The sequence below is a fragment of the Podarcis cretensis genome (genome assembly GCF_951804945.1).
Source record: "Podarcis cretensis genome assembly, chromosome: 7".
Lineage (NCBI taxonomy): Eukaryota > Metazoa > Chordata > Lepidosauria > Squamata > Lacertidae > Podarcis > Podarcis cretensis.
This window is the reverse complement of record NC_137176.1, coordinates 39,707,600-39,727,730: the sequence shown is the minus strand read 5'-3', so window position 1 is coordinate 39,727,730 and position 20,131 is coordinate 39,707,600. Positions and strand designations below refer to the sequence as shown.

Sequence of the window (20,131 nt, the reverse complement as noted above, 5' to 3'; positions counted from 1 at the left end):
AGCAGGTTGCCAAGCCAAGTGCCCAAGCAGAAACAGACAGACATGGTTGAATGGTCACACTACTATAATTTTTGCAGCTGGAATACTATTCTACATATGAAACATTTCCAAAAGATTTGAGTGACCACAGTTATGGTCAGTAAGTTATACATTGCTGGGATCATCCACTGAACTTGACTTTATCTTGATTTCAACCAAGACCAATAAAAAACTTACCAATAACAGAGTTACAAACAAAAAGCTGAGAGTAATGTGTACAATCACACTAATCACGTAATTGTTCATTATGGATGTTCTAAATTTTCATTGCATTGATATGAGATATATTTGGGATAAATCTCACATCTATTAACAATCACAAGTACAAAGCTGGGAACAGTAGTTTTTCTCATTTATCTAGTCCAGATAAAATGTGTGTTTGTGCTATGGACAGCTGGTAGGGGTGACATGAAAGCTGTTCTTACCTCTTTACCCTGCCTGGTCTTTGCTGTTTCTTCACTGTGCCAAATAGTGGAAAGTCTTCAGCAAAGCCTACCTGTTTTTCATCTCATTCTTCTAAAGAATTGCAAGATCCATGTGGTCGCCTCCTTAATTCCTGCTCTCCACTTTCCCTTGTATGTTTGCTTTTGAATCAGTTTCACTGCCTTGGTGAAGCTAGAACAGTTCCCCCTCTTCTTCTATTTAAAGAGAATCTCACTCTGCAGACAAAGTTCTCTAAGAAAATCATATGTAAACAATTTGAAAACATGGTGATACATTTTTCTATGAGATGCTGTTGATATCCCCAGTTGTGTGGTGGACAAAACGTAATTTAAGTGTGTACAGGGCAGCCGTGGTTTTTAATGGTTTAAAAACAGCCTTCAGCTACTGTTCACTGACGCTCTCTTTTGACTGAATGGTACATTTACTGTTGTTTCCTGTTCTATTTAATGGAAAGAATTAAATACACTGCTCTGTGTGATGTGATGATCCAGTTTTCCCTGTGAACCAAAGCATCTATGAAATTTGAATTAAACCAGATTAAACAAATACTAAGATGTGCTGTATAATTTCCCCTCTACCCCCTCCCCCTGCTTTGAATGTGAAAAGTTTGCAGCAGAACAGACTGTGGAAGCATCTGAGATATGAACAAAAAAATAAAGAATGCTTACTAGATAAAAAGCAAACTAATTAAAAAAAATACAAGACAACAGTAATCCTTTTCATTCTGTTTAGACAACATGCTCGCTTTCTTCCAGTATAAAGTTATTCTACTACAAAAAAACCCCCAGAAACACTGATTGTGTTACATGAAAGAGCTATAAACTCAAGTCTTAAATAAATTAGTATAAGGCATTTCAAGTTCCAGCTGGGTAGAAGTCAAATTACTAAGCACAGCCATACCCTTACATATGGGAACAAAACAGCTGTGTGTACTGACTGCTGTACCAACATAATTCACAGACGGGGAGCGGGGGTGCATTTCAAAAGGAGGTACATTTCTGGGCTATCACCAGAAACTGGTAACCTTCCTCCAGTGTCCTGTGCAAGTCTGCAGATCCCAATCAAGCCACTCTTACATGCTCCCCAGTCCACAAAATATGGCCACATATGTACAAATGCCTAAGCCAGATGTTTCCAACCTTTCTGAGCCCACAGCTCAACTTAACCAACTGCATTCTTTCTGTGGCTCCTTGGTGGGGAAACGAGCTTCGAGCCTCAGAAGCCCAGTTATGTCACCCCTTGTCTGTAGAGCTGGCAGTTCCTCACACCCTTGTGAAGTGTTCCCTCCCCCCCTCCCCTCTCCATGGGAGTCCTCTGGGCAGCTGCCACAGCTGCCCTTGGTCTCTGAGCTGTCCACCCCACGCCAAAGAGAGCTGCCTTCTCATGCTGCCCCTTGGCAGCCTGGGTAGAGGATTCCCCCAGACTTAGCAGCCCGACAGAGACTGGCCAAAGGTGAACATGAGGCCAGCACTTACTCACCTTGGGAGGCAGCAGTGATGGCAGCAGGCGCCGGGGCTGCTGCAACAAACTGCGCAAGCCTTTGGGAGGCAGAGGCACAAGAGGGCATCAGAGGCGGCAGGGAAGGAAAGAGGGCCAGGGCCAGTGCTGCCTGCGGCACCCTTGACCATTATTCAGGCCAACAGCACACTGGTTGAAAACCACTGGTCTAAGCAATAGCTGTAGCCACTTTTACTTAGATAATTCCCCCAGCTACTCCCTTTCAACCTCCACCACAGCCTTCCTTTCCCTCCATGTGATTAACAATCTCCACGAGTGAGAATGATGGGTGCCACAGCATGTCGTAGTACACATGGCAGCCTCTACACTCTGCCTAAAGTGCTGCCGCATGCCCATTCTCCATTGACATTTACTTAGCAAATGGAACTCCTGATCGTTGGTAAATATTGCAAATTTCTTTACTCTTATTCTTTGTAAATTTGATGATGCAGTTGATATGTCAGACAAAACAGAACATCATTGACATAACAGAGTTTTATGGCACACACTTCCAATACATCTCCATTTCCTGAGTTCTTTGCTAAAACACAACAACATCCACTGTAACATATGTGACATGGATAAGGAGTCACAGATGCCAAAAGATGGTTTCTAATGATGGCAGGCTCTTCAAGTCTGGGTGAAGCAAACTAACTAACTGTTGTAATTCCATTTAATTTTGCTGTAAAATAAATAAAGCTGCACAATGTCCTAGACTGTCCATGTAATGCTGGAAAAACGTTCCTGATCTCCATCTCATTGGTTCAAAAATTACTGCCTTATGGAGATAGCTATTTAAATTACACTTTTAGCTACAAGCAGCTCCTCTCTCTCTCTCTCTCTCTCTCTCTTTCTCTCTCTCTCTTTTTGTTATTACCTATAGATTAAATGGAGCTGATGCTTAGTGATAAAAGTCTAGAGGAAAATACCTCTTTAAAAACAAACAAGGTAGTAACACTAATCAGTAAACTATCTGCTCATTGTTCAAGAATTAAGATACTTATCTCTGTTTCAGGAAGAACTTGAGAACTCCTAAGCATTAGAGCAAAGATCACTTAATGATCTTAACAGATATAGCACAGGATTTGTTCCCATGTGAATGCAATGCCTGAGTTGATTCTAATAGTGGTAATATTTGCTACTTATCTGGCCCTAGATCATCTTTCACAGCCCCTTAAATTTCCACTGGTTATAACTAATAGCACTGAGATTGGGCTAACTCCTTTATAATTTCTGGTCTGTGGGCACTGTTAAAGTCATGTCAATAGGAACTACGTAGCCCATATATGTCACCATATTATATTTTAAGGTGGTGTGAATTTTGAAGTTCAACAGTGTCTGATTTTACCTTTCTGAAGGAGATGAAACATTGTAATCCTGGACACAACATTTGGATCCCTACAGCTTTCCTTTTTCTTAATGTTGCTATTTCTTTTGGCTTTGAAGATAACATTTGAAAGCATACGGGCAATGTTGCTGAAATTTCAGAATGCAGAGAGGTGACTGAAGAAAATGGCAATAATTGGGTACAGTCCAACAACATATGGAGAACAACAGGTTCCTCTTCCCTGCCTTAGGCATTCTGGATGTCTGAAGGAAGTGTGTTTTGAGCAGTGCTTTCTTTTCATTCCTCCCCATGCTTATTCATGAATGGTTCTTGCTCTCAATTAGAGTTTTCATTTCTAGTTTTCATATTGACAAACTGGAGCATGTGCAGAGGAGGGTGACCAAGATGATCAAAGGTCTAGAAACCAAGGCTTATGAGGAACAGTTGAAGGAGTTGAGTATATTTAACCTGAAAAAGAAGAGACTGAGAGGAGATATGATGGCCATCTTCAAATATCTCAAGGGCTGTCACATGGAACAAGCCTGTTTCTCCTACTCTGGAGCATAGGACTCGAACCAATGGCTGCAAGATCCAAGAAAAGAAATTCCGACTAAACATCAGGAAGAACTTTCTGACAGTAAGAGCTGTTCGACAATGGAACGGTCTCTGTCGGGAGGTTATGGACTCTTCTTCCCCAGAGGTTTTTAAGCAGAGGTTGGATGGCCACCTGTATGGATGCTTGAGTTGCATTGCAGAGTGTTGAACTAGATGACCCTTGGGGTCTCTTCCAACTCTATGATTCTATAACTCAACCTTACAATAATTTATTCTAATTGTTTTCTAGAGGTTGACAGGAAGAGTCCATGTGTTTTTGTTTTCACTGGTGCAATAGAAAAGGAAAGACTTGGCATCTGTTCATTTGCTTTCTATTCTCTGCAAGCTTGAGTAATCATATTACAGCAATGGACAGGAACTTCTGCTCAGGCTGCCTGTTCTGGGCAGAAGGAAGGGTGTGTGTTTGTGTCCATATTGAATTGTGTCCAGAGGAAACATACCTCACCAGGAGCCAGCAGCAGCTTTGTTATGGAAAGTGGCATCTGACCTACTCAGTGCTTGGCTGCAAGACAACTTAAAGCCTATTTTCAGTCTCTTATTTCAATAGTCCACTTATATTCAAATTTGTATTAGCACAAAGCAGCTCTGCTGACATTCCAAGTCGCATCACAGCCTATTTGTCTTCCTTGCTCAACTATTAATCTCTTAACCCCTATGTAAATTATCTCTTCGTATATACCTACAGTCTTCACACAATTCAATTGTATGTGTGTGGGACTTCTTCAGTCATGGATGAGTGAAATGGTAGTGGAATGGGTTTTTTCTCTCTCCAGTCACATTCCCAATGTAAAAATTGTTGGAACCTTGGCTATAGGTCATTCACATAGTAGACAAGAGGTCATGTTCACATATGTCTCTGTGAGCAATTTGTGCAGTTGGCATAGACTGGATCTTCTGTCATTTGTCCTCTGCTTGTATTTACTGCACTTTGACAACCAGGTCTTCCATATTTGTTTGAAGGCTAGAGAGGAGAAAAGTAGAGAGCAGTGAGGAACACTGAGGACTACCACCCTATCAGAGATGCTTACGACAGAGGCAAATTTGAGGCATGTAATGGCTTTGGACACTGATTGCAATGCCCATACACATTGTGTCTGACTGAGTATTCTGGAAACAGCTTTTCAAGTCTTGAGTTGGGAAGGGTGTTTGAGGCATAACACCCCATGGCCCAGTCCTACCTCTTACCCCAAGCCAGAAACCTCCATGCATCATCCAGTTTACGGTGTACAAAAAAAGCAGAGAACAGAGGCCAAATAGGTTTCTTTTGCCAAGAACAGCTGAAAAACTTCACAAAACCATTCACAGAACTCAGTGCCTTATTCTTCCTATTAGGGCTGCATCAAATGCTCTCCCTTTTTCTTTTCTTTATAATTAACATAGTAGAACAAATTACTGGAAAAATGGCCATCTCACCAAAGGATCACCTTGTTTTGATGCTTCTTGTCAATCTCTTGTTCTCTTGGCTGCTGCACCCCATTTGCCTTCACTCTTTGCAGTCTCATTTGCCTTTGCTGGCAAGAGAACAAAGTGTACCAGGCCAGCATCAGAATAAAACAAAGAAGATGTTGTACGTCAAATAACTGCTAACAATGGGAACTATTTGTGACCCCAAAAAATAACACAAAGCTAGGTACTGTAAATGGTTTTGGCTTACCCTTAACATGGTTAGTGGTAATGTATAAAACACTTAAGATGCAGCTTATGCATTCATCCATGCAAGCTGTTTGCACATGTTTGAGAAATCATATATCAGCCCATGCCTTTGAAATGTAACATGATAAGCAATTCCTATTGAAACTTTGGCAACTTGGCCCTGAAGCTGTTGGACACCATCTCCTAAACAATACTTCCACAGACCATACCTAATACACTCTTCATATGCCCTCTGTCCTACACCACCAGCCATTAGAAAGAAACAGTGCTGTATCAGCACACAGATCAGCAGTGCTTAATAGTGACTCTAGAATGGAAAAGAGTTCTCTGTTGTAAGTGACTGATCCCCCTTTCCCTCTGCTGGAAATGAAAAGGATGAATAAAAAACACAAAACCCACAGACTAATAGAGTCGTGTAGATACACATTAGCCAAGCATCGAAGGCCACATGTTTAAGCACATTCTAAGAATGAATCAGGATGAGCTCAGCCTGCTTTGGAGGTGGGAGGACGCAACAAGTCATATGGCATTTTCTTTTTAACCACAACCTGTGGCTTATCACCATGCTCTTCCATGGTTAGGTAGGAGCAATGCCTGGTTTGTGAGCATATTTTAAAACAGAATCACAGAGTTGTAGAGTTGGAAGGGACCATGAGGATCACCTAACCCAACCTCCTGTAGTGCAGGAATCTTTCACCCACATGGGTCTTGAACCCACAACCCTGAGATCAAGAGTCTCATGCTCTACCAACTGAGCTAAGTGTTATAACAAATCTCTGGTTAGTCTGCAGAGCATAAAAATCTTTAAAAGTTCAGAACCCTGCTTTTAAAATAACAATACCTCTTTCAGAGTGGTGATCCTACGACGTAGCAAATCAACTGGCCCAAAACCCATAGTTTGTTTTTATGATATACAAAAGTATCCTAAATGTTGTAACTGTTTCCCCTCCCCAAAAGGTGATCCATGCTTTTAATAGGCAAGTTGCTTCACTCAAAAAGCTTGAGAGGCACAGCCATTAGACTTATTGCATATGGTGAAGATGCTCCTCAAAAGGATATTCTGTAAGAAAGGAGGCTTCACCTACATTTGCTTGTGTGTGAGCAAGACGAAAGGCTTTCATCATCATCATCCTTTTCTTCTTCTTCTTTCTGCTGGCACATAAAAAACCGCTGTTGTTAGACTGACCCACAACCAGGACATAGGAATTTTGAGGTTCTGTGCAAAATATTAAGGTGGCTTCTGGAAGGTAGAAACCCTGAGCAAAATTTGCGTTTAAATGCCTGACCAACTATTCATTCACTCACCTATGAGATGATCAAAGTGTTCAGTCAGGTTCTGTATGTCTGCTAGGAACTAGCTGCAGCCCAGCTTGAGTCACACTTCTACATTTGCAACTGCCTCATATCAAGGAGTGGGAAAGCACTTTTTCTCCACAGGAATCAGAAGGATAAGACCTCTCTCTTTCTAAATGCTTCCATGCCGGTTATCAGACAATTAATGAGAAAGGAGCATTCATGCATATACAGTGGTACCTCAGGTTAAGTACTTCATTCGTTCAGGAGGTCCGTTCTTAACCTGAAACTGTTCTTAACCTGAAGCACCACTTTAGCTAATGGGGCCTCCTGCTGCCGCCGCGCCACCGGAGCACATTTTCTGTTCTCATCCTAAAGCAAAGTTCTTAACCCGAGGTACTATTTCTGGGTTAGCAGAGTCTGTAACATGAGCACAATTTTTGTTCTCATCCTAAAGCAAAGTTCTTAACCCGAGGTACTATTTCTGGGTTAGCAGAGTCTGTAACATGAACTTTAAGCGTATGTAACCCAAGGTAACTTGAAGCGTATGTAACCCAAGGTACCACTGTGTGTGGCGAAGTGGTTAAGGGTCAGCCCAAGTCCTAGAGACCAGGGTTCAAATCCCCCCTTAGCCACGGAGCTCTCTGAATGACTAGGGCCAGTCACTGTCTCTTGGCCTAACGCAGTTTCCCAACCGGGGGCCATACGGCTCCCGGGGGGCAGGATATTCCGGAGGGGGGGCACAGATGAAAATCACAGAAATGGGGGAGCACAGCACAAGGCTAGGGGGCCACAGAGGGAAGTGAGAAGTAAAGGAGGGAAATCATTTTTTTAAAATTTAAAAATCCTGATTGGCTCATTATCCACTTGGCCAATCACAAGAGGTAAGGGGGTGGCCCACCAGAACCTAATGCTCCTTTTTGCCACATGCGTTTTCTTGGAGCAGTTCTTGTTTGTTTCCAGTGGAAAAGGGCAATCACAGAGGCTCTTGTTTTGACCAGTAGAGCCTTTGATCCAGGACCCCTAGGTGAGGTAAGTGTGGTGGTGGGGTGGCAACGGGTAGGACTGGAAGAGCTGGAGCTGCTTGTTGTTGCCAGCAGTGCTGGGCCCGGTGGCAGCCTGGGCCTGACTCTGCAAGGTGCGGGCTGCAATCCACCCCAGCATCCAGGCTGAGCAGAGTCGTCTGGTGCTGCTGACTTGCATCTTGTAAATAGCTAAGTGACTACTCACTGACTTCAGTGGACCTTACTCCTAGACAAGGGGGGGGGGCTATAGTGTTTCATCTAGGCAGCCAGGGCTCCTCCGGATGACAAGATCTTTTTGCCCAGGTCATTGAGGGCCAATTGCTTCTTAAAATTCTCCCATAAATACACCACTCCCTGTGCACCTTTTGGACAGTATCTGTAGGTTTCCCCCTTTGTGTCAAATAACTGGGATCAAATAAGTGTTGTTTACTTTTTATAATACAGTGGTACCTCGGGTTAGGAACTTAATTCATTCTGGAGGTCCGTTCTTAATCTGAAACTGTTCCTAACCTAAGTTACCACTTTAGCTAATGGGGCCTCCCGCTGCCACCACGCAATTTCTGTTCTCATCCTGAAGCAGTGGCGTAGCGTGGGGGGTGCAGGGGGGGCCGGCCGCACCGGGCGCAACATCTGGGGGTTAGGGTTAGGGATAGGGTTAGGGGGCGCAAATCCCGGGTTAGGGGGCGCAAATTACTTGCCTTGCCCCGGGTGCTGACAACCCACGCTACGCCACTGTCCTGAAGCAAAGTTCTTAACCCGAGGCACTATTTCTGGGTTAGCAGAGTCTGTAACCTGAAGCGTCTGTAACCCAAGGTACCACTGTACATGGAAGATGAATCTCCCTCGGGAGGTTCTGGACTCTCCTTCCTTGGAGGTTTCTGAGCAGAGGTTGGATGGCCAATTGTCACAGATGCTTTAGGTGAGTTTCCTACATTGTAGGAGGTTGCACTAGAAAGATAACCCTTGGGGTCCCTTCCAGCTCTATTAGTCTCTGTTTTTTCTGCTTCAACAATATTTCATTATGTTCCTATCATTTTATGTGATTGTATTTTGTATAAATTATAAAAAAGCAATAAAACATGTTCTATTTATAAACAAAACATTTAAAGAGTTCCTTTTCTACCAGCAGGATGATGGGGGGGGGCATGGAGGTAGTCAGGATTTTTGTTAGGGGGCAGACTTTTGATGAGGGGGACAGAACCTCATATTTCTATTGATTTGTGTGGATTTTTACTTATAGGAGGCAGCTGCTCCCCCCCCCCGGCTATGTCCATGGGGGGCCACAGGAAGGAAAAAAGGTCAGAAGGGGGCCATGGCAAGAAAAAGGTTGGGAAACACTGGCCTAACCTACCTCACAGAGTTGTTATATGGATAAAATGGGGAGGGAACCATGTACACTTAGCTCATAAGACAAAAAAGGTGGCATATAAAGTCGTATAAGTGGTAAATAAGTGGTATATAAATATATAATAAAAAAGTAAAATGAATTTTTCAATCCATTTGTTTGCACATTCATCACTGCTAATTTGAAGATCACCATTAATTTTAGCTAGGCATATATATGGATTAGGTTTTAAGTAGGTATCAAGTCAGTGAACAAATATTAGATAGAGTACAGAACAATTTGCTTACTTTTTATGATGACAAATAAGCGCAGTAATGATGAGGATCATTATTAATGATAAGACAGCAGCAGCTCCAGCAATAACAAAGATACGCTGATCAGAATGACTCTCCAAAGAAACTAGGAAGGTAAATGGTAAATGTTATTACTATTGCTCAAGAGGAAGAGAAACAAGACAATTTTCTGAGTGATATACAGTCAAATGAAATTCTAGTCAGTTTGTGATCATGAAGAGCAAAATAAATATACAAGTGTGTGTGCGCGCACACGCAAGCCCATGTGTGCATGTGCTCATTTCATCAGGGTTTCCAATTCTGGCTGCATGAGGAAAATCTAATCTGATATTGTGAAATCTGCAAACCCTGCTGGAATTTAACTGAAGCATAACAAGCTCTAAACAGTGAAGAGATCAATAATCCAATGTTTCATCTTCAAGAGCTTCAGCCTGACTCATTGTGTTATCTTGTCAGATGTAGGACTTGCTTAAGTAAGAATACCTGTTTCTAAAATTTTTAGAAAATCAGGCTCACATTAGTTGCTGTTTTGTTCAGAGTGAACACTGACTGCCAAACTTGTAGCCATGAAGTGCTCAAAAATAGATGTTCATGATGAACCAGTGCCTGACAAACAACAGTACAATTTGTGGGATTGCAGTGTCTGAAAAGGGTTCAATTCAGGTTGACTTCGTTCACATAGCTGAAGACATCTGACTGCATACTTCTACGGATTGCCTTTGTACCATACTCATTTAGGGTCTATGCATCTCAGTAAAATAATATCAACAGATTTAGCTTTTAGAAAAATACCAGAACCTGGAAGCTCTTAGCTTCTTTGCAGCAGTTTATGCTGTTCTGCGCTTTTTCAATATTTCATGTCTAGCATAAATACCCATGATTTCTTAAGAACAAGGTATACAAGTCAGAGACACATCACTTGTCTTCTAGATCTGCCCTATCTTTGGAGGGGAGTAGGTTGATAGGATGGGACGCAGGTGGCGCTGTGGGTTAAAGCCTCAGCGCCTAGGACTTGCCGATCGAAAGGTCGGCGGTTCGAATCCCTGCGGCGGGGTGCGCTCCCGCTGCTCGGTCCCAGCGCCTGCCAACCTAGCAGTTCGAAAGCACCTCCGGGTGCAAGTAGATAAATAGGGACCGCTTACCAGCGGGAAGGTAAACGGCGTTTCCGTGTGCGGCTCTGGCTCGCCAGAGCAGCGATGTCACGCTGGCCACGTGACCCGGAAGTGTCTCCGGACAGCGCTGGCCCCTGGCCTCTTAAGTGAGATGGGCGCACAACCCCAGAGTCTGTCAAGACTGGCCCGTACGGGCAGGGGTACCTTTACCTTTACCTAGGTTGATAGGATACTATTAAGTGTGTGTTGGAGTCTGTTCATTTCCCTAAAGCACTGGCAAAAAATGCAAGTGCTTTTATATTGACACTTTTTTCTTCACAGGAGTCCAAAATTTTTGTGGGTGAGTGCTTTCAACCTTCACTGCCCTGACTTCAGGTATATGGGAGAAACACTGACAGGCTCGACAGTTTACAACGCACTAAAACCTAACAAGTGGTTTGAACCGCTTGTCATGCGCCTTGCCACAAAGGGTTTTACAACATTTGCTAAGCACACACACACACACACACACACTGTGCAGGAAGAGGTCTCTGACAGTGAGAAACTATGAAGACACTTTCAAATGGGGCAAAAGAACTTTGCACCTAAGCAGATGTTGCACCTTTCATGTGGTTTCCTCCCACTTGCTTGTTTTTCAATTAAAATATGCCATGCAATGAGCTTGCAAACATCTTCCCAATGTCACTGAAGCCTGAGCATCCAGTTTTGCACCAGAAAGCCAGGCAGCCTCTGGAGAGCACACAGCTTCACGTGACACAAACCAGATGGAGGATGCAAACATATTGAAATGGCCACGTTGAAGAGCAGGTGTTTGAAATCAATCATTTTCCTGAACAAATTCAAAGTATGGCAGCAACAACACTGGTGGGGAAAAATAGCTGCATGTCCCTGTAAGTCAAATAGGGGTTGGTAAGCAATATGTTGAAATCCACGGCTACCCAAGAATTGTTACCTGCCTCGTGTGCGGAGCTGGAATTTCACCCTAAATTATTGTGACAAATGTATTGAAGGTTAAGACAATTTTCTTTATTGATTTAATCATAGCAGACTAACCTGTCTATTCATCTGGAATAAACTACCTGGAGCAGTGAAATAGCCAAGTCTGCAGATAACACCCTGTTCAGGTGTTGTTCCTGGACATTGAATGGGAACCTGAGATCCACACCAATCTTCCAGAGCTGAGCAGAAAGGCCAGAAGGGGGTTTCTAAGCATTCTCAGTTAAAAAAGCTTGGAAGTTCTCCTTGAGATCTGGAACTCTAACCACTGTTGAAAACAGTATGTTGGATGGGATGGGAGTAGATGATGACGACGGTGATTTTCTTTATAGGAAGATTGCTATATAAGTGCTTCTGGATCCTCTAACACCCTCTTATAGCAGGAGATCTTGGGGAAGGAAATTGATTCCCTCCATCACTTCATTTTATCTGGACTGCTGGCTGCTTCCCTCCTTCACCACCATTGCTGGGGGGTGGTTATAGAGGGGCGGGTTGTGTCTATCATTTCCCACCTTCAATCTTTCGTCTCCATCCTTTCCTATCCATCCTTTTCTTTTCTTGCTATTTTTTATCCAGCCAAGCCAAGCCCAACTAAGGTCCATTCTCTTTTGCTCTTTCTCTCTCTCCCTTTGCCTTGCAAATGCTTTTCAAAACAACTATTCAGCCTTTAATTTTACCTGTGTTTAAATTAATACAAATGCCTACAAACAACAATAATTCTACAAACAACTGCAGGATTTTGTAAATTCCCTTCACTTACTGTTGCCATCAATGGTCAGTTTTGTCCAGACTGTGGCATTTGCACCATTCATCCCAATGTAAGAACAGCTGTACATCCCAGAGTCAGAAGCTGTGACATTCCGAAGTACAATTGTGCTATCCACCCGGGCGGCACAGTCTATCACTACACGGTCTTCGTAATCTGAACCATAGATTGCTATACCAGATGTATCACATCGGACTATGAAGTCCACATGGTCTGTATAGATCCTTTTCCATTTCACTTGATAAAGTGTTGTTTCGGGGTCAGGCCCACAGGTAAAGTTGACATTTGCTCCTGGTTCAGCAACCATATGATGATATGACAAGTTTTGAGGCTCAAAATCCCCTGCTTAAAAAAAGAAATTGAGGAAAAAAGAAACACTTTGTAAAAAAATAATAAATTTAACAACCACCCCCCGCCCTCTCATTTTGTTTTAGCAAAACAATTCATTCATTGGGCAGCATGCTTACTTGGGAAGAAAGTCCCACCGAAGTCTGTAGAGCTCACTTTTGAGGGTAGATGTGCATTGGATTTCATTATAAATCTCTTATTTTCCTCACCTCAGCCAAGAAAGATGATCTGAATCTCCCCTGCTGTGTTACAGTCAGAGATTACTAGAAGTCTGCCCCCTCCCCCCGTTTTGAAATTTTTATTTATCTAGCCCTTCCTTCACTGTGGATCATTTCTATCTGTGTTTAGAGGGTATGAACAGCCTCTTTCTGGCAAGGCAGTTCTTCATGCATGCTGCCACACACCTCCCTGGCTTAGGTGCTAATGGCTATAAAACCTGGAAGTCTAATTAGATGCTCCAGATGAACTGTTAACAATCGAGACCTTTAACATTGAATTTTAGATTTCTCAAGTTTGCTTCATTATTTTTTTTACATGCAGTATCAGTCATAGTGCCTTTCTTTCATTTCTGTGCTGAATATATCCAAGCCTGCTGTTGTTTTCAACATTTTGGTTAGAATCTTAATACTGGGAGAATTCCTGAATAATGGGTATACACTATTTTCCAGAAAATGCAATGCAGTCATGCTTCACAGTTCTGAGGTTAAGAACAGGTCGTCACCGGATAACATCATAAAAATAGAATTTGCAATCCTTAAATCATGTCAAATAGCTCAAGTCCTTAATAGCATAATCCACCTAGTAGATTTTAGTATGTTGCTAGACCGTGCAGTCCTGAAGCCCAAAGTCAGAAGTTCAGAATGCAACAGCTGGACTCCCTGTCCCACAGAACTAAGATTCCTGGAAATGGCGTCCCATCATCCCGAATCATCTCACAGAATCTTGCATCCATAAAACTTGTCCTCCTTCTATGTCTTGTCTTTTAGCTACTGACGTTACCCCCCTCCCTCTCTTTGGTGTGTGTGTGTGTTTGTGTGCATGTAAGGCTAACAGTGCAGCTGCAGGAAGGAGATTACATTCTGATGTTCCTGCTTTTAGCAATGCAGGAAGGAAGAGAACACCAGGAAGCCTAACAGAGAGATGTTCTAAGAAGCAAGGAGCTGCTAGGAATGACTGAGGTGGGGGAAGAATCTTCTTGCATCTCCAAGAGCATTCATTCCTCTCCCCACCCCCACCCCCCACCCACCCTGTTCCATGCAAGAATCCTGCTAGGGAGATCTTTTGCAGCTATTAAAAATAAATGCAGTAACAGAGCTATTACAAAGGTGAGGTGCTTTTATTATTCTTCTTCATTGTTCTGCTACAGCTCCGGTTTAGTTTCTTCATGAGCAGATCATTACAATAGCAAGCATTTCCATGCCACTTGTTCCTCACTCATCTGAAAGAATGTGTGTCATTTTAATGGCTACCTATCACAGGTTCCCCTAGTTTCAGATTTACGGCTTCGTAAGCAACAGACCGTTTTCTCTCCTTCTGTCATATAACTGCCTCATTTTTCTATCTTTTTTTAAATGCCTTTTAAAATGTAGCAATTATAGTGACTTGAAATGCTGACATATTGCACATAAAGCTATAACTTCATAAAATGAAAAAAAGTAGAAATTATCTGGATACTGTATGTGGCCCCCCTTTGATTTTCCATATGGTAATAGAGATTTGGCTGTCATTGGCACTTACAATCCATTTTCATATTGCCGTATTTTACGTGATGGCTTATTTGGCTTCATATTCCAACAGTATTGAATCTGTCATAATGTATAAAGCACATAGGATGTATTTAGCATGATGCAGTGCTTTTATGTTAGATGAGAGAAACCAAGTTTCATAATTCTGTTCAGCTAGTGCCAGCCTTATTTATTTATTTTTGTTTATTTAGATCATTTGTTTCCACACTCCTTGGCCAAAAAGGCTCACAGACCTGCCTACATACTGGTACATGATGTTCTAATCTCTGAGCAGTGTGAGATCCCAGGGGTTTACCTAGGGTTTGGTTTCCTTGGAATGAGGACATTGGAGACTGTGGGTATATGGCTTATTTGCACATGTATACAACCCAAGCTTATGATGGAGGAGCTTACAGCATCAACACCTCAAGAAACTCTTGCCTCTCCCAAAGCCACAGCCTTGGATTCAAGCAGAAATCAAGCATGTCTCTCCCTATCAGGCTTCTGCCTGTCTCTTGTGTCTAGCTCAGTTCACACATGCATGTCTCTTGGCCCTTGTCCTTCTCACCAACAGGTGAGGGTGGGGTGCTACCCATTTGCCCTCTGGCACAAAGCCACTTCCTCTGTTACCCTAACAACCCATAATTAGGGGGCCATTAACACGTCAACAAACTTGTCTGGCTATTCCAACAATCGAATTTTCCATTAGATTTTAACCATTGCTAAATTCAGGAATTAGAAGGGGCTCAGGGCATACAGCCTACACACACACACACACACCCCTCCCCCCCCAAAAAAACCCCTCACAAAAATGCAATCATTCTGAACAAGGTAGTCCCTGTCTGCATATCTGCAATCTAGAAAACACAACACAAAATAAAAGAGGGACAGGGAGGGAAGAGGACAAAACAAATCACAGTCAGCCTTGAGCAAGTCACAATCATTTACAATCACAAGGGTTTAAGGCTCAAGCTTTGAGGCTACAGAGCAAAGGAAGAATTACAACTTTTTCCTATAACAACTTGGCTACAGGACTGAGGACTTCTGGGAAATTTAATTTTAGTTTCTCTATTCTACCTTTTCCATCCACTCCCATTCCCTCAGGTGTGTGTGTGTGTTTAAACCTGGCTTATACAGCACAGCTTGTTAATGTAGAACAGGCATAGGCAAACTCGGCCCTCCAGATGTTTTGGGACTACAATTCCCATCAGCCATAGCTAACAGGACCAGTGGTCAGGGCTGATGGGAGTTGTAGTCCCAAAACATCTGGAGGGTCGAGTTTGCCTATGCCTGATGTAGAAACTAACAATTATTAGTAATAATCATTGATTCATTGATTCATTAATGGCCAGTTACTGCCTTCTTTGATGCAGGCAACCATTTTAGTTATATAACAACCCTTAAAAAGAATAAAGGGTGAGAAAACCTCATGTTTCTGGTATTGTGTCACTCCAAACTTGTGTTTCTATGGTACCCTTGTGCTATCACTGAAGAGTCTTTTCAATCATCTCCCAACCAGAGGCGCAAGCTATGGCATTGTGTGAAAACCATAGGCTCTGTAACTGACTCATATTCACCTACTGTGTGCTACCTTCTGGAACACCAAGAACTCAGCACACTCATACACAACGTGAATATCTCTGGTTGCAAAGGAGTGTGATGTGCTCTGTGGAGGATGAAAACTGCCATGACATTTCCGCAGGCCTTTCTTGTGTTACTCTGGCTACAGTTGAAAAGAGAGAGAATACAGAACTCATTAAACTCAACATGACAGGGATTGCGCCTGCCAATCAGAAGACATCAGCTATGGGAGGCAAGTGTCAAATTCCCACTGAATTTCACAAACTGGACATCTAATTGCTTTTTATTCTACATGCAGACACAATATGAACCTTCACTTTGAAAACTTTTCACTGGGACTTATTAACAATCTGAGCTGGGGACTCAGTGTCCAAGTTCACTTATTCAAAGTCCAGAACGAGAGGCAACAAAACTTTCAAGCTAGACAGGAAATCACCGAATAAAAGGTTCATTTAACAAGGGCTTCTAGCTTCAAGTTGGTAACATACGCACAGCGGCATCCACAATTAAACACTCCTAGCAGCAGGTGGAATAATTGGATAGCTAGTGTAATTCACCGCTGACAGCCACACAACAAAAGCAGCAATTCCCTTAGTGCAATTTTTCTTCTTTAGCTAAAATAGCTTTGGGAGGAAGATAATTAGTACACTAAAAGTCACAGATTTAGTCAGTTTCCCACAAAACACCTATATGTTCTCGGTTTTCTTGAGTCTCTGACTAGCAAAATTGAGATAAGTCTCGCGTCAGTCTTGAAAGAGCAAAGGTGCTTGTGGGTGATTGACCTATTCCTCTCATTGTAAGCCAAACACAGTCATTTAAATGTTCATTTTTAAAGGGGATATGGGAGACCAATAGTTGTTATGGTTTTTTTTATTTAGAAAAGTCAGAATGAGGGAATTTAGATGATAGAAAAGGGGTTTCCTCAACTCTTTTTGCCATTTGACAATTCTCATTGCCAAATCTCTTTTCTAGCTGTTCCCTCCCACCACAGGGTTTCAAAAACATTTCTAATCCTGCATACATGAATTCAGAATTCCATGGGGTGGAGGAAGATTTGGAGAATAGAGGAGATACTGATATTTTAACAAAATTAGTTATGAGGTATGCATTCATTCTCTTTTAGGTGGTCAAACACTTTATATTGCTTCCATTAATGGTTACTTGTCCTTTTTCCACATGGAGGTTGCCTCTGAGCCACTTTGGTCCAGTATCCGGAGCAGTGGGGAGGGGGCGGTGTCACAAGAACAAGAGTTGCAGGACTTACATTAATGGTGGACTTTGGTAACTCCAGTTTCAGCGACTCCCTGTGCAATGGTAATATTCACGCCCCACCCCTGCCTCTTGAGTTCCATCCCATCCCATCATTGTGGCATCCTCTGAGGCACTCCTGAGGCTCCGCACCCAGTGTGACCAAACCAGTAACGTTCCCCTCAATCCGCCTCTGCTCATATTGCAGCTGCATCCCTGAAAATACCTATTTTATTTTTAATCATAGCAGCTGATGTTTTCTTGCTGACAGATATGTAGGATTTGCACTTACCATTGATTTTATTATTTATTATTATATCATAAGAGGTTAATAAATTGAATTTATAATGTATACTGTAATTTACATTAATGTATAAGGCGGTACTTAAAACTATTACCTTACCTGATTGGACAACCTGTATTTTCTTTTTCCAAACCCCAAGCGGGAAAGTATGAAAAGAGCATATATAAAAGCCAGTATCTTCCCCAGTTGTGCTATTGAACACCAAGGACTTGATGTTTGAGGTATCGTTAGTAACACTGACTCTGTCCTTATATCTGCTGAAAATATGCAATTGGTCAGGCAGTTTGAAGACTGCAATATTCTCTTTGCGTTCCTCCTTCTGCCAAAATATCTGGACTATATTTGCAGCCTTCGGAAAGACACATTCAAGAGTCATGGCACTGGCAAGTTTCACAGTAGAATCCACATGTTCTGCTTCAACTGCGACAGAAACAAGACAGAAAGAGAAGAGGGGGGAAATGCTGTTATCTTCATTAAACTCTGAACCACAGTAACACCTGCAGCATCTAATGATCAAGCTAAATGCTTCCAGAACCAACAGCCCCCCTCCACCATCCACACAGAGTACAAGTTGACCAAGCTCAGGCTAAACAAGGATCTCCAAAGGGTGAAATTATTTCTATGGAACTTAACTACAAAACACGCATACAGTCTGCAGGCAAGGTATCCAGAGATTACACCCAGCATGCTACTTAAGAAACTTATCTTACTTTGATACGATTGCAGAGCAGCAACAATGAAGAAGGCAAGGTAATCCATCTCCAGTACTACTAAAAAGACAGACGCGAAAACTTCATCTAAGTGTCTGTTTCCTGACCACATGGTGCATCCTGTTGAAATGAGTAAGCAAGATGAAAAGCCGTTTCCACAGTTTTGTAGAAATAGCAAAAGAGACTAAATGTCTGCATGACCTATGACAAGTCTGTGAGAATCTAAGATGCTCCCCTTCTTAATTTAAGTTACTTTCACACCCATCCTAGCTGCTCAGGTTAGCAGGGCTGAGCGGTAGCTGATTTTCAGCATCACAATATATCACCAGGTAAATATCATGATAGCTTGATATATCTACGGCAGCAGAGGATCTCGCCGTACCTCTCCACAGCGGTGGGGGGTGCGTCGCACTTCTCCGCCACAGCTGAGGGCCTTGACAAGGCTCCCCATAGCGGTGGAAGGCCTTAAAATGCATAGTGGCAGATTTAATAAAAATATTAAATAAACTTCCAGATAATATATTTTCAACTAATATAAGAGTAGTTTAAGTGATTTACCAGTCAAGTTGCATCTGCTTTCCCACTCACTCAGAGGTCTAAGTGGAATCTGTGCATACATAAGCCCCACTGAGCTCAACTAAACTTACTTCTACTTTCCTGGGAGTAAGCCTCATTGAATTCAGTAGGGCTTGCTTGTGAGTAGACTCGCATTTGCTTGCACCACGTGCATGTGAGGAAAGAAAGAAGTGCTTTCCAGTTCTTTATGTTCTTTGGTTACTTTGCCGAAGTGCCCACCTTTTGTTCACTGGCATATTGCCTTGTTGAAACACTTTTCACAATGTTATTTCAATACCAGTATTCAATGGTATGATACAGGTCAGTTTCAGTTTTGTACAACTTCTTAGTCCCCGTCCCTGTCCCCATTACTCCTTGCCTACTTTCCCACTGCTAATGATTTTCAGTAGTTAATGGTGTTGGGTTAGGGATCTATTGCTACACTTTAAAGCCGGGCGGGCAGGGCGGGGGGGAGCTAAGCTGATTTGGTCTGCAGGCCATATTGACCCATGGCTAAGCTATGGTGGGAGGAGGACAAATTAGGTGTGGCCAAATGTAAAAGCAGATCTGGGGGAAAATGGGGGGAGCATGAAATGACAAATTTGCAGGGTCTTGGGAAACCACAAAAATCTTTATCAACACAGAATCACACCACAGGGCCATAGGGCAGGCCAGTTAAGAAATAGTATATTATATTATTTTTTAAGTGGACAACTTGGGGGGGGGTAAGAATCACACAAATAAACATTTTGGGATTAAATGATTATATCAGAGGACATATGGGATGAGCCAGTAACGAAAACATTTTTTATGTGAAAAATTAGAAACGAGGGGCTTGGGAGGGCCCAAAAATATCACAACTGGGTAGTAGTAGTCATTTTTCAGAATGTTTATGAAATAATAAATTGGTGGGGGAATTGTGGGCTACAAAAAAATCCCCCCACCTTGGGGGAACGTGGGTGGTCCATGGACCACAGGTCAGCCACCCTTTCTGCGAGACACTGTGCCTATTAATAGGGCATATTCTTGGCCTGCTACTAATTCCATGCTTACCATGCCAAGGTCTTACTAAGCAGGATGGCTTGCCACTCTAGCAGAGTAAAAGGTACATTAATTCAATTTGTCCTCATCAATTTTGTTGAATCAATAAAGCCTAAAAATATTGGCCCAAGTGAGCAAGCCGCGCTGTCACTTGAGAGACAAAAATCTTTACTCTGTATTCATTAGCTTCGGAAGGAAAATATGTGTTATACCAA

At 42.4% G+C, this 20,131-nt stretch overlaps 2 protein-coding genes and 1 long non-coding RNA gene across 9 annotated transcripts in view; 2 read left to right on the top strand and 1 right to left on the bottom strand.

Annotated features, from left to right (window-relative positions):
• Window positions 1–9,151, top strand: part of DOK6 (docking protein 6) — a 181,391-nt gene extending 172,240 nt beyond the window's left edge. Inside the window, exon 9 of the transcript XR_013840470.1 lies at window positions 9,134–9,151. The gene's annotated coding sequence lies outside the window, so the exon portion shown is untranslated. The remainder of the gene's footprint in view (window positions 1–9,133) is intronic.
• Window positions 1–20,131, top strand: part of LOC307219674 — a 586,866-nt gene that overhangs the window by 446,693 nt on the left and 120,042 nt on the right. The gene's annotated exons all lie outside the window — the stretch shown is intronic.
• CD226 (CD226 molecule) lies at window positions 2,377–18,447 on the bottom strand. Of its 7 annotated transcripts, XR_013840469.1 has the most exons (8): window positions 18,321–18,447; window positions 17,710–18,030; window positions 12,400–12,750; window positions 9,526–9,637; window positions 6,661–6,727; window positions 5,347–5,433; window positions 2,858–4,883; window positions 2,377–2,827 (listed from the first exon to the last, which is right to left on the bottom strand). XR_013840469.1 is itself a non-coding variant. In XM_079982981.1 (7 exons), the coding sequence occupies exons 1-7, from the start codon at window positions 18,430–18,432 to the stop codon at window positions 4,841–4,843; spliced, it is 1,104 nt and encodes a 367-aa protein (XP_079839107.1). In that variant the 5' UTR covers window positions 18,433–18,447; the 3' UTR covers window positions 2,377–4,840. The 7 variants fall into 7 exon arrangements, 6 of the variants coding, with proteins under 6 accessions (XP_079839107.1, XP_079839104.1, XP_079839105.1 ...); XM_079982981.1 differs by having other exon boundaries at window positions 2,377–4,883; window positions 5,336–5,433; XM_079982978.1 differs by having other exon boundaries at window positions 2,377–4,883.